Source organism: Pyrus communis, chromosome 17, assembly GCF_041283825.1.
Source record: "Pyrus communis isolate YQ-2024b chromosome 17, ASM4128382v1, whole genome shotgun sequence".
Classification (NCBI taxonomy): Eukaryota; Viridiplantae; Streptophyta; class Magnoliopsida; order Rosales; family Rosaceae; genus Pyrus; species Pyrus communis.
This window is the reverse complement of record NC_142581.1, coordinates 1,657,809-1,670,148: the sequence shown is the minus strand read 5'-3', so window position 1 is coordinate 1,670,148 and position 12,340 is coordinate 1,657,809. Positions and strand designations below refer to the sequence as shown.

General features: G+C 38.2%; 2 protein-coding genes across 2 annotated transcripts; one reads left to right on the top strand and one right to left on the bottom strand.

Annotated features, from left to right (window-relative positions):
- Nucleotides 1-2,768: 2,768 nt before the first annotated feature.
- On the bottom strand, nt 2,769-3,592 carry LOC137707912 (oleosin Ara h 10.0102). Its single transcript, XM_068446854.2, has one exon. The coding sequence runs from the start codon at nt 3,501-3,503 to the stop codon at nt 2,994-2,996; it is 510 nt and encodes a 169-aa protein (XP_068302955.2). The 5' UTR covers nt 3,504-3,592; the 3' UTR covers nt 2,769-2,993.
- Nucleotides 3,593-6,123: 2,531 nt separating this feature from the next.
- Nucleotides 6,124-9,186, top strand: LOC137749558 (uncharacterized). The gene is made up of 8 exons (XM_068489669.2): nt 6,124-6,489; nt 6,681-6,765; nt 6,884-6,925; nt 7,261-7,429; nt 7,890-7,942; nt 8,037-8,258; nt 8,593-8,639; nt 8,739-9,186. The coding sequence occupies exons 1-8, from the start codon at nt 6,206-6,208 to the stop codon at nt 8,791-8,793; spliced, it is 957 nt and encodes a 318-aa protein (XP_068345770.2). The 5' UTR covers nt 6,124-6,205; the 3' UTR covers nt 8,794-9,186.
- Nucleotides 9,187-12,340: the final 3,154 nt, after the last annotated feature.

Below are 12,340 nucleotides of genomic sequence, written 5' to 3'. Positions count from 1 at the left end.
ACAACCAAACTATCCACGACAACATCTAGGCCCCATTAGCACCGTTGGAGCTCCACAATCAAATGCCTCTTGTAGCTACATTTGTAGGATCCTGAAGCACTTCAACAATAATGTCACATCCCTGTATAGCAAATAGTTTATGATGAACTCAAAGTTTATCGGGACAGTAATAGTAAATAGTTTTTGTACATCCTCAATATTGTTTCCCTCGCTCATGGAGTGAAAACAATAAATTTCTCACTTAGTAGGTGGTATTATGATGGAATTCATCCCACCATGCCATAAGAAAACATTCTTTCCCATAAATTATGATCACCATGAGTTTCTTGGTACAAGCTCGTAGAACAAAAATATAGGTTGGGCGACAATAATGATAGATAATAACAATTTTTGAGACAGTGACACTCATGGAATTTCATGAAAGGTGTGCAACAAAGAAGCTACCATGGGAATTCCGCGAACGATGTGGGCATCAAGACATATGGGACAGTCATGGTGGAATAAAGTTGTAGTGAAAGGAAGGTGTAAGGGCAATTGGGTGTTAATTGGCTGGATTGTCTTGAATCCCAACTTTCTTCATAAGTATTCTTTGAATTCTTTTTTTAGTTTCCCCAAATATCTAGTTTCCCCAAATATCTTAACATAAACGAAGCAAAAGTGATAATTAATCATAAACATTTAGATATAACACAATTTTCATCTCACTTTTTAAGCATTCAATGATAAAAAAAGAAATAGTTGAAGTACAACTCAATATTTATTTTTGATTTTATAAAATAAATCTGTGTTTGTTTTGTTAAATAACTTCATATAATTTTCATTTTCAAAGTACTTCATGAAATATTTGTCTACAATGTACCATGCATGGTCATCATTTAGGCACAGAAACGTCTTGCGGTGTTAAATTACAACTTAGGGCCGCAGAGCTTGGGCCCAATGCACCCTCGCTTTACCCAAATAATTCGGCCCATTTTTAGAACGTCCACGTCCACATAAAGATTCGGGTTTGAAATATCGTGACCCGTTTATAAACCCGACAAAGTATAAACTCGAGTGAGACTCCGTGGCCTCCCGTCCCAAGGATGCAGACGTCGATGACAGAGTTCGACGACGAAACGGTGCGCAGCATGGCCATTGACGCCGGTTGATGATTTTGTTTTTACATTGGAATATTTGCTTACGACGGTTTTGTGCTGTTAAATTGGACCTGTTGTTGTTAAAGAGCAACCTCAAGCCAACAAGATTCTCTGCTTTGCGAGAGTTTAGGAAGCATGTCTATCTATGCAACCTTACCTTTATTTTGTAAAGAAGTTATTTTAACTACTCGAACCCATGACCTTTAGATCACAAAAAAGCAATCTTTCTGTTGCACCAAGCTCGCCCTCACCCTGTTGTTGTTAATTGAAGAAATATATATTCGTTTGTTTGGAGTTGAATGTTGGACTGCACGACCGTAGTAATATTTGTGTACTGGTTTGATTGCATTGCTTTGATATACCGCTGTTATCAGCGATGTATGGTATCTAAGCGTGTTCCATGCCATGGTTTGTTGTAGCGGGATTTCATTGATATTAAACAATGAGCATGTCTTTGTGCATGGAACTGACTATACTTAGTGCTTGTCCACTTTCAAGTTGTTTCCCTTAATCTGAAATTTATGTTTTATTCATGAACTTCAGGTTGATAAAGACCACAACTCATAAGAAACATGGAGCAGATCGAATATGCTTTACCCATCAGGCCATCACCCAAGTTCTGTTACATGCTCTTCAAAATACCATCTGGATACCACCGGAGGTGACTTTTTTTTTTTTTTTTTTTTAACTTTTCATTCATTATTTAACTTCTAATTTCTGTGGCATTGTTTTCTTAATGATTCCGTCTGTTTCTCTACCACAATCACTGCGTTTATCTGTCAATGTATGATAATCGATGCCTTCGCTACTTCAAAGGACATAAAGAGAGGTTTGGATCCTTTGAACTTCTAGTACTTTAACAGTAAACATAAGGATTTGGAACACTTGTCATATGTTTATCATATAGAAATGCTTGTTGTCGTTAATTGCCTATTAATTAAGGCAGTAGGATCCATACTTTTTACTGAATATCACTTTAGATGCTAGTATTTCGCGGTTTATCTCCGAAACTGCCAGTATTTTAGTTGCTTGAATTTCTCAGAAACCCTTACGTGATGAAACCATGTGAGAGGAGTCGGTTTAAATAATCGAATAATGGTGAGATAAACTTATCGAATATGGACTCTTATCAATTGGTATTCTCTGTAGGTGGCATGCTGGAACAGTCACATCGGAGTTCCATCGTGCTTGAAGTGGGCACCTCGCAGAGCCATGTTCGCCGCTGCATCAAGCGTTCTCAAGTTTTGGATACCTAACGAAGTTGCCATGTTCGTCGCTGCATCAAGCGTTCTCAAGTTTTAGATACCTAACAAAGCAAACGAGCCTACTCACATGGAGACCGAAACTGGTGGTGCCGTATCCGAGCATCCTCCTCAATGAAAACCCTTTGGTCTGCCCTACTACCGGAAAACCGATTTCATCGGGTTCCGATAACTTCTCGAATTTTGTATCCATTTGTAGCATAAGAGTATAGTCTAGCATACTGTAATGAGTTCGAATTTAAATGTAACATGACAAATATAACTTCTTAATTGTGGTTTCAGAGGAGTTATTGGTTCTCTTTATTTATCTAGCTCTGGACGGGTTCATCCATTGTCGCGATAGATTCGATCGAGAGAGAGAGAGAGAGACTGCACAAACGGATATTTGCAATACAATAGATTGGAGAGCATACGATAAACACAACAATGCAAACACACACAAGAACTGCCAGTCTACAGGCTGCCAGCTACGTACATCAAATTAGAGAAAAAACCACAGAGGTTTTACAACATTATTTCCCTTCCATTTTCATATACAAGCAACCTCGTTCGTAAAAGTCGAAAACCTCTTCAGATATCTTCCATTCCATTCCCTTCAACGACTTTCAGTATGTCCGGTTTGCCTCTTTGTTTCGTGGGACTTACTCTGGATGTCCTGCCCAACCTCCTTTGTCTTCTGCCCCACGTACTCTCCCATTTCCGCCGCGCGCCTCTTCGCCGCGTCCAGGGTCTCCGGCACCACGGGTGTCCTCCTGAGGTAGTTGGTGATCCAAGACAGCGCCGACAGCCCAGTCAGCCCAAAAGCCCCGGAGGTCAGAAATCCGGTGACAGCAAGCCCGATGACGAAAAGAGCAGGGACAAGAACCGGGCTGAAGATGATGAAGAGCGGGGTCGCAACGAGAGCACCAATGACTGTCCCCAGGAGAGTGAGACCAGCAAGCGCTAGTAGGGTTCCACCTAATGGAAGGCCGGTTATCACCGCAAGAACTTGGCCGGCTGAGGGGCCACCGCCACCAAATCCTCCATGTTCACCGTACTCGTGCTCGCCATAGCGCGGCTGGGTGGGGCGAACTTGGATATGGTGTGGCTGAGGACGGTCTGCCATTGTTGACAAGAGGTGGATGGAGAGAGAGAGAGTTTAAGAGAAAGAGAACTTGGAGAACTGTAGTGGAAGGACAGAGATGGAGGAAGAGGAGGTGGCAAGGTGGTGGTTTTATAGGAGATGAGGCGGTGACACGTAAGGTTTGAGAGGGTGAGTTGGGGCTTTGCATGAGGAACAAGTTTCACTGTTTCGAGAGATTTTTCAGTGTGACCGGTACATTGGGTGGTACATTACGTGTTACTATACAAATGGTGAGATATGTGTGCTAAAATGTTAATAACTTAAAAAATAAAATTTCCCACCACTTCTATTAAAATAAGTGGTGTACCACTTGTGTTTCGGTCACAATTAAAAATGTCTCCACTGTTTCAGTGCAGTTTTGGGAAATTAGAAAAACAAAAAATTATATATTATTGAACCGGCGTTGTCTTTGTTGCCATGTTTTGCGTTGGGTAATGTTAAGGAGAACAAATTTTTTAAATTAAATTGCAAATCAAATAATGTGTTATCAATAAAAAATAAGTACGTTAATCGACATTTAATTAATAATATAATCTACAACCACATCATTTAATTTGCAAATTTAATTTAAAAAATTTGACCTCCCTAACATTACTCTTTGACATTCGGTTTTGCCACTTTATTTTGTTGCCAATTGTTTTATGAACGGGCATTACTCTCTCGAGTTTGTCTGTGCGTGCTGTATATGTGGAAATTTTTTTAGTTGTGACGGAAACACGGATAGTACATCATGTGTTTTTAAGCAAGTGGTGGAAACTTTTAATTTTTAAGTTATTAACCTTTTAACACACATAACCCACCATTTATATAATGACACGTGATGTACCATCTCGTATGACGGTCACACTGAAAAATCTCTCGTATATGTGCACCGAATTGCTTTTTTATTTTTAATTTATTTTTTGAGTGGAGAAATGCAATTTTAGTTTCAAGTTTTCAACTCATAAATTTCCAACAAAAAATAATTAAACTCATAAAAAATGCGAATCCAATGTTCACATGCAAAAAAATACAGAAGATCCACATACTTGCTATACGTTGAGCATAGCATTAGCATACACGTGAATCAATTCATCTATTTACTCATTATGCTCTAATAATGTTATTTGTAAAATCATTTTGTGTTATTATTCATTTTAAAAATTATTAGGCTTACGTGACGTGCAAGTTGAGTAATTATTAAGCTAATTACGTTCTTCTAGTGAACACGACCAAGCTCGATTGAGTGAGTAGAATAGATGTGGTGGCAGTGTCGAATGCACTGTAGACTTATGCACCTAAGCAACTACGCTCGAGGAAGGAATGCCTCTCGACCTAGGGTTCTAGAACCTGAAGACAAGGTGTCTTATTCATTGCGAAGTTCATGATCTTGTACGCCAAGTTCGGTTGCTTCAACTATATTGGTGAGAATATAAGTGTGTCGAATCAATAGCATGCTGAAAGGGCAAAGATGCTCAAAGGAGATGAGTGTTTATATGATGAACATGGTTCAACCGTCTTAATGCTGAACTATGAAATGCACCTAATAGTAACCGATCATAGAACACTTCACTTTGATGAGAAGCTAATAAATTGACCTCTTTGAGCAAAAGAATAGATAACTCTTCATCGGATGAGATTTGGATAGATAACCAACCAACCAAAATCAGTATTGTATACTTGTCCATACTGAAAGTGCTGCTAAATCGTCTGATTCTTGCTCCAGCTTATTCAAATTGAAGATGTCGCCGGTTGTCAAAACAATGTTGTTTACTTATTCAAATCGAATCGAAGATGTGTTGATGAGAAGATTAGGATAATTAGTGTTTTCGCGTAGAGCGTTTTGAGTTATTTGTTGAGTTGAAAGGGCTTCTCACGTTGCACAACCTCTTCTATTTATAGGGATGACTCATTATAAATAGGCATGTTGAGGTAGAGTCTTGATAGGACTGTGCCTACTCAGCGTTTACCTGGATATTCCCTAATTATCCCTTCCTTAGCGGAGATTCAATATTTATTCAGTCTTGACTTCTTTGATTTGAACAAGAATTCTGAGCCTAGTCCCATTATGCACTTGATTCATCCTTATATGATCAAGCATAAATTATGATTCTTTGGATAATTCGCATTTATTAGAAACACATCCTGATCCTTGCCTTGGTAATTCTAATTCATCTAGGACTCCACCAAATCACGCTTGAGCCTTATCCTTTCATAGTCATACTTCTATAGGGACTCGATCGACAAGTACTTTCTTGCATTGAAAGCTTATTGACCTGAGAAATCATTACTGGACTGAGAATTATGGCTTTTTCAAATCAGATTACTTATTCTTAGCCTAACCTGTAGTTCAGGCCAAACAATCACACTCGCTTAGTAGTGAAAGTGAGTAAAATGGCGGTTGAGAGTACGATAAGTTTACTGTTGAAAATTCTTCAAGGTCTGATAACTGTCATGTTATCAAAAGCTTACATGCAAAAACACATCTTTCAATTTGAGTGAGTTTGAGCTGAAATGAAACTTGAAAGTCAATACTGCCCTTGCTGTTCTGCATAATCAATAAGGGTAGAAACGACATTGTATATTTTTCATATTCGCGAACAAACCCCACAGTGGTTTGTCATATTTGGCACTCCAAGCGTGCCACGACTCACGTGCGTCGGAGGACACGCTTCCCCCTACGCCGCCTTCTCCCCTCACCTGCAATGGCGAATCCAGCTGAAAACCCAGCAATGGAAACTCCATACCCAGCAACTCCTTCTTCTTCTTGTTCCTCTCCTTATACTCCAAAACCAGAGAACCCAGCACCCCAAAGCCCCTCACCGTCACCGGCACTAGCATCAACGGCGAGGCTGTGGAGGCCCACCGCGCAGAGAAACCTGAGAAATCAATGGCCCAAGTTAGCTTCTTACAGACAGCAATGGGCTTCTTCTTCTTCCACTGCAAGATCACACGCCACCTCTCTCGTAAACTCGTATCTTTCTCTCACGTAGGTGTTTTACTGCGTCTGTAAACATTTGATTTTCTGGGGCATGTTTGGAATTCAATTTCACGCTTAAATTACCTGCTTTTTTTGTTTAAGTTTCAAATTTTCATGCTTTTTGCTTAGAGCTTCAATTGTTCAGAGTGAGAGTGTGACTGACTGACTCTGTGTGTGTGTGCGCGCACGTTTTGCTTCAGATACATGCCTTCAATGGAGTTGGGAGTTCTGAGTGATATGCCTAATATACGAAAGAAAGCTTGCCAGAAATTATTTAAGCAGCAGGTAATGTTAACAAGCAAGCAGCTTTTAGCCTTTTACACGACCGCTTTTACAACTCTTGCAACATTGATCATGATAAGCATTGCTCTTGTGTTGTAATACTTTCTTAATTTCGTTTCAGGAGCTTCATCGAAGCGGACTTTTATCCTCGTACAAGGACTTGGTATGCATCTTCATCATTTTACTAGTATTTTTAGTAAATTGTGTTATCTGAAATAGACAGCATGTGGTTTGTATTGACTCAAAACGTCGACGACATTAATTTTAGATGAATGTCAATACAACATATGAGTTTTCAGGATCATGTCAGACTGATTCATATAATCAATTTGGACTTATAAGTTACTTAATAACATGTATGGTTTGACTTCTCGGGACGGTTATCAAATTTTATGGTGTATAGTTGCATATTGAATGAAGCAAGGATTTTCATTTTTTAAGAGATCGTTTGGTGCTTTCGTTTTTTTATTTTGTTTGTTTTATCACTATTATCTCCAGGTTTCAGTTGTAACTCACATGGTCCAAACTAGTAGATCCATGAGATGCTTTGTCAAGGGGGCAACCAATAATCCACTCGTACAATCTTCTGGCTGTTCTGAAGATAAGAATGATCCCGGAGATGGTGGCGGAATTCCAGTCTTTGCATTTTGGTCCATCTCTTGCTTTGGTTCGTTAAATTAAAGACCCTCTTACATCTTTTCATGTGATATTGATTGATCATGTGCGTATGCTTGGTTTTAGTTCGAGTCTATACATTTTTTTGTCACAATGGGGTGTGCTTTTTCACTGCTTGATCTTGCAAATGTACATGAACATGTTCGTGGTTCAGAGATTCCACTTTTGTGATGAGTTTCTCTGGTCATCCAACATTTTTTAACTAGTTTGAGATGTAAAGGGAACTATGCAAAATCTCAAGTGAAAAGACAATAGAGGTTAAGACAGCTAGAGAAATAGAGTATATCAGAGGTCCCTTGACCAAACCTGCCTTTACTAGCAACAATGTCCTTTGGTATTGTACGGTTGGTAAAACACTAAACAGCCAGCTAAATCAGTAAAAAAAAAAGTGTAAAGCTAAGGTCCTATAAGTTTCATATGATTCTAAACTCTGATTGTGGAAACAATCTCAGAAAAACTGGCGGAGGAGCTTGTCCAGATGTTTATATTGGAGCTAAATTTGAAGGTAAGTTATCACTCCTGGGCTGCTATGGTATCTGGTCAAATTTCTGTACGTTCTATGTTACATTTTATGTCATTGTGTTGTTTTGTCCATGCAGCGTTTGGTTGTAGTGGAATTACTTTCAATTAGTTGTGACGTTCCAACAGTAAACAGTTTGGATTGGTCGGATGAGCTTTATCCGGGAGAATTTGGTGAGTTGAGTATATGCAACTTATATGGTGAGGTGACTTGTAAGCCAATCTATCCAAGATTGGATGGTCAGAAATTTGAAATGCCAGCTGCACGATGTAATCAGCAGCCAGATCATGATGTTTTGCAGGTATGGGTGCTATTGATTAATGCAATTGGTAATCCTGAAAAATATGTTTGTGCTCAAATTGTTTCTCATTATCTTCGTATTTCTCCAATACATGTGGAATTTCCTAGTCAGGATATACAGCATGAGGGATACGGGTTGGTCTGAAAAGATTTCTTTTATTGATTTTAAGAACTGAGACTGACACAGATAATTCGTAACATGTTTGAAATAGTTATTCACTTATTCATCAAGTGAAATAGAATGGAGTCACACATTATAGTCGAATAATAAATTATCAAAGCTTGGTATTTCCCTTCATGGATCTCAGTACCTCTCAATCAATTTGATTTTTCAGGTTTATCTAACGACGTGGATTGCAGAGGTGAATATACACGCACACAGGTAAGAATGATCTCGGTACCTAAGTTCAGTTCAGACTTTTCTCTTTTGTTTTGAAAATTCATATATGAAAGGTTTGAATAGATTCTTTCTTTTTAAAAGGGTGGACGAAATATTTGCGGAAGTTGGGGAAGAAATGCATGTTAGGATTTCATGAACTGGCGGTCTGGCTAGAAACAGAACACTGGAAAATTTGTTAAGGAGGTACTTATGCTGATAGACTGAAGATTCAATACTCATTTGAAGCGTCCCTCACGACTTATAAAGAAAGAGAAAGTCCTAAAAGACCCGGACTACGGGCAAAGAAAGAATCTTCAAAGGATGGAGGCATCTACAGATAAGGAATCAGTGCAAGAGAAATGCTGAATTATATTTCTCTAGTTGTTTATGTGCATGTTGGTGGGTAGCACGACTTGCCAAAAACCAGAGTAGCACTTGTAATTTTGGTGGTATTGACTTGATTAATTTTTGTATTGGTTTTAATCATTGCTTAAACGTCCTTTGAGTTGATCGTGAAGGTATATTACCGGTGTTATAGGCACCGGGATGATCTCTAGAGGCCTCTCCTACTGTTCATCGGGCATGCTTAAGTTCACTGTATTTCTTGGAATATCGCTAAGTGGGGACCCCAAACTTGGGTAAAGCAATAGCCCCTTCTCCTGCCGCACTTTCTCTCACAGCAACACACACACCCTTTGTTTTTTTATTAATCAGACTTCATTCATGTTAATATGACAACTTTCTATCCGTTAACACCACCTCTTATCCGATAGTTTAACAAGTCTGATTATGCGTCACTCATAACATGTTAAAATTCTAACAAAATCAAATTTATACATGTACAAGAAGTGGAGAGAAAGGATATAAGAAAAAGAGAGCTTGTAATTTGTATTATATAATTTTATATAACTAAAACAAGAAAAATAGGATTAATGACTAATATATATGGTGGGCCACATTTCAAGATCAATGAAAATATTATTTTTCACCAAAAGCTACTTTGGATATAGCCTAAGGTAGCCTTTAAAGTCGCTCCGTCAGTGCATACAGTCATACCCAAGATTCTCTGCTCTTAGCCGCCTTGAATACTTGAGGCTTTGCCACGGTGACTTATTGACATCGTAGAGCGTCTAGGTGGTGATGAATGTGGGATTGAGATCCTTTTTGGATCTCACACTCTGAAGCTGACGGACACAGTAATATGTACTGTTCAAGAGAGAGAGAAGGGTGTTGAAGAGAGAGATGGAGGCGTGATTCTAAATGTGAGGTGAGCTAATGGGATCAGACTGATGGAAACTGCAAGATTTAAATTAAATGATCAGAATAATTGGGTTGTCAGTTTAGAGGGTGAGATCCAGAGGTGATCTCAATCCACGAATGTGTTCCATGTAAGCTTTGATGCACATGTCTAATCAGTCTGTCAAAGAGACTGCGATTTGATTCGGCCGAACGAAGGCTGGCTTGTCAATTCTTGATGTTGGGCCTTTAGGATCACTTTTTGGGCGGTTTGTGGTGGCCCAAACATCTGGAGAGCGATGGACATGACCTGGGATAAGAGCTATCTCACTGCCCCAAAATAGAACGATTACGACGTTTTTTTGACGCTTTTCTTCTGTTACGCGTGCTACTTTTTGCAATGCTAAATGAGAGACATATCACATATGAAGTCTTCTTTTCATGTCATTTTTCTCATTAACCTATAGCTTTTGTTGTGTCATCGTCTACAATATTTCCTGTCACGGGAATGATACTCTCCTTCTCTAAGTCTCTCATCAACTTTCACTACGAGAGAACGAGAGGTGCATAGATGAAGGTTTATCCGTGACAGAGAAGTTTAACCGCACTCTCACATGTCAAAGAGTGCGATTGTCACAGTATGTATGCAGATATTGTACACAGTCGTCCTGTAAATATATACTATACTATGGAAATCTTATCCCAATAATGTAGGTAAAATGAAAAGATTAGACAATCTTTGGTGTAAAAGCAAAAACCCGACATCAAAATCTTTGTGCCTACTGCTAGTGCTATTCAAATATATACGTACTACTGTTGAACCATGAGCAGCTACTAGTGCTCTAATGAAACCTCCCCCAGCTGCAAGCATCAACATCAGTTAAAAATATGCATGTGCACTGGACAATGTTACTATTGCTTAAAGAATCAAAATTCCAAGGGTAGAATCAATTCAAAGGGACAATACCTTAGGGTAGTCGGACAATACATGTGGTCTAGCTGCCCTAAGGTATTGTCCGGCTGCTCTCACAAAAACAAAGACACGGTATTTTGATGGTCATATCAGATCTCACTATTTTTACTCTCTTTATGAGTGTTGCCCTACCGAAGATTTGCTCTATTCAAAACAAGACCAAGAATAGTAACCCTGAAGCATGCATATAGAAACTTTGAGGGGTAGCCACTTGATTCGGATGTCGAAGGGGACATGATGATTAGTAAAAGCATATGGTAAATACAACAACAAAATTTTATCCCAATAAATAAGGTACGTGTATGAATTCTAAAACGATACAGCTCTCAATTTTACAAAGTTTTTTTGTTAACTTCAAATACTTCATATCTTTTCTTTAAAGTGTCTTTCAAATCTTCATTTACTTCTTTTGCTACAAATTTCTGTCTCATTATCGTTTTTTTTTCAACCAGAACATCGGTGGATTTTTGTGAAAATCCAAATAATAGTTAAGAAAGATGGGTCCGACACTTAAATGATGTATCTATGAAGAGAGAAGGGTACCCTCCAATAATCTTCTGTCACATGGGCAAGGCAAACAATCCCTTTTGTTTTGTGGATCCTAATTCATAGAGAGTAGGCATCATCTGTGCGACTTACTGTACCTTTTCTTCAGAATTCAGACAGTGACTGTGACAGTAGTACTGTACAGACTTGCAATGTTATAATGGGCAAGGGCCTGAAATTCGCAAGCAGTAGATGTACATAATTAATTAAGGTTAAAATATCTTTGTTTTTAGGGTGAAGAAGTCAAAATTTTTACAGTGCTGCCATGTGTGTCTGTCTGTCCCTTGAAAAATTTGCAGACTCTGATTACTGACAGTAGATATGAAAGTTGTGAGAAATATTTGATAGAGGCTATAATATAATAATACTTTGGATAATTAAATACTCCTTTACTTAGTGTGTTTAGATTTAAAAAAGATGAATGAAAAAGATTTGAAAATTTTGAGTTTTAACGATAAGAACAAAATAAAAGGTAAAATAAATAATATCATAATTAACTTTTTAATGTAATATTATGAATTTTTATTAAAATAAATAGTATCAAAAGTTTTCCGTTAAAGTTATTTAAATTTAATCGGCCAATTTTAAACATCTATTGATTTGGAACTAAAGGCTATAAGCCTATAAGTGTCAGAGTATTGTTAATTTTTTGCAATTGATGCGGCAAAAAAAGCTAGGAATAAGAATATACCACACAACCACCGGTGGTCCATTTGTTCACACTTGTAATAGACCTGATACAATGCATGGATAGGGAAAAGGGAAAGGGAGCCCATATGTTGGGTGGGAGACGAGATGTTTCTTTTCTCCCTTTCACTGTGTTCATTGTTCGATCAACATCAATTAAATCAAGTTTAGAGAAAAGAGTTTGTAGTTTAAGTAGTTTAACACCGTTTCATGCATTCAATATTTGGTTTCTGACTTTTTCTTTTTTGTTTTTAATGTTGCT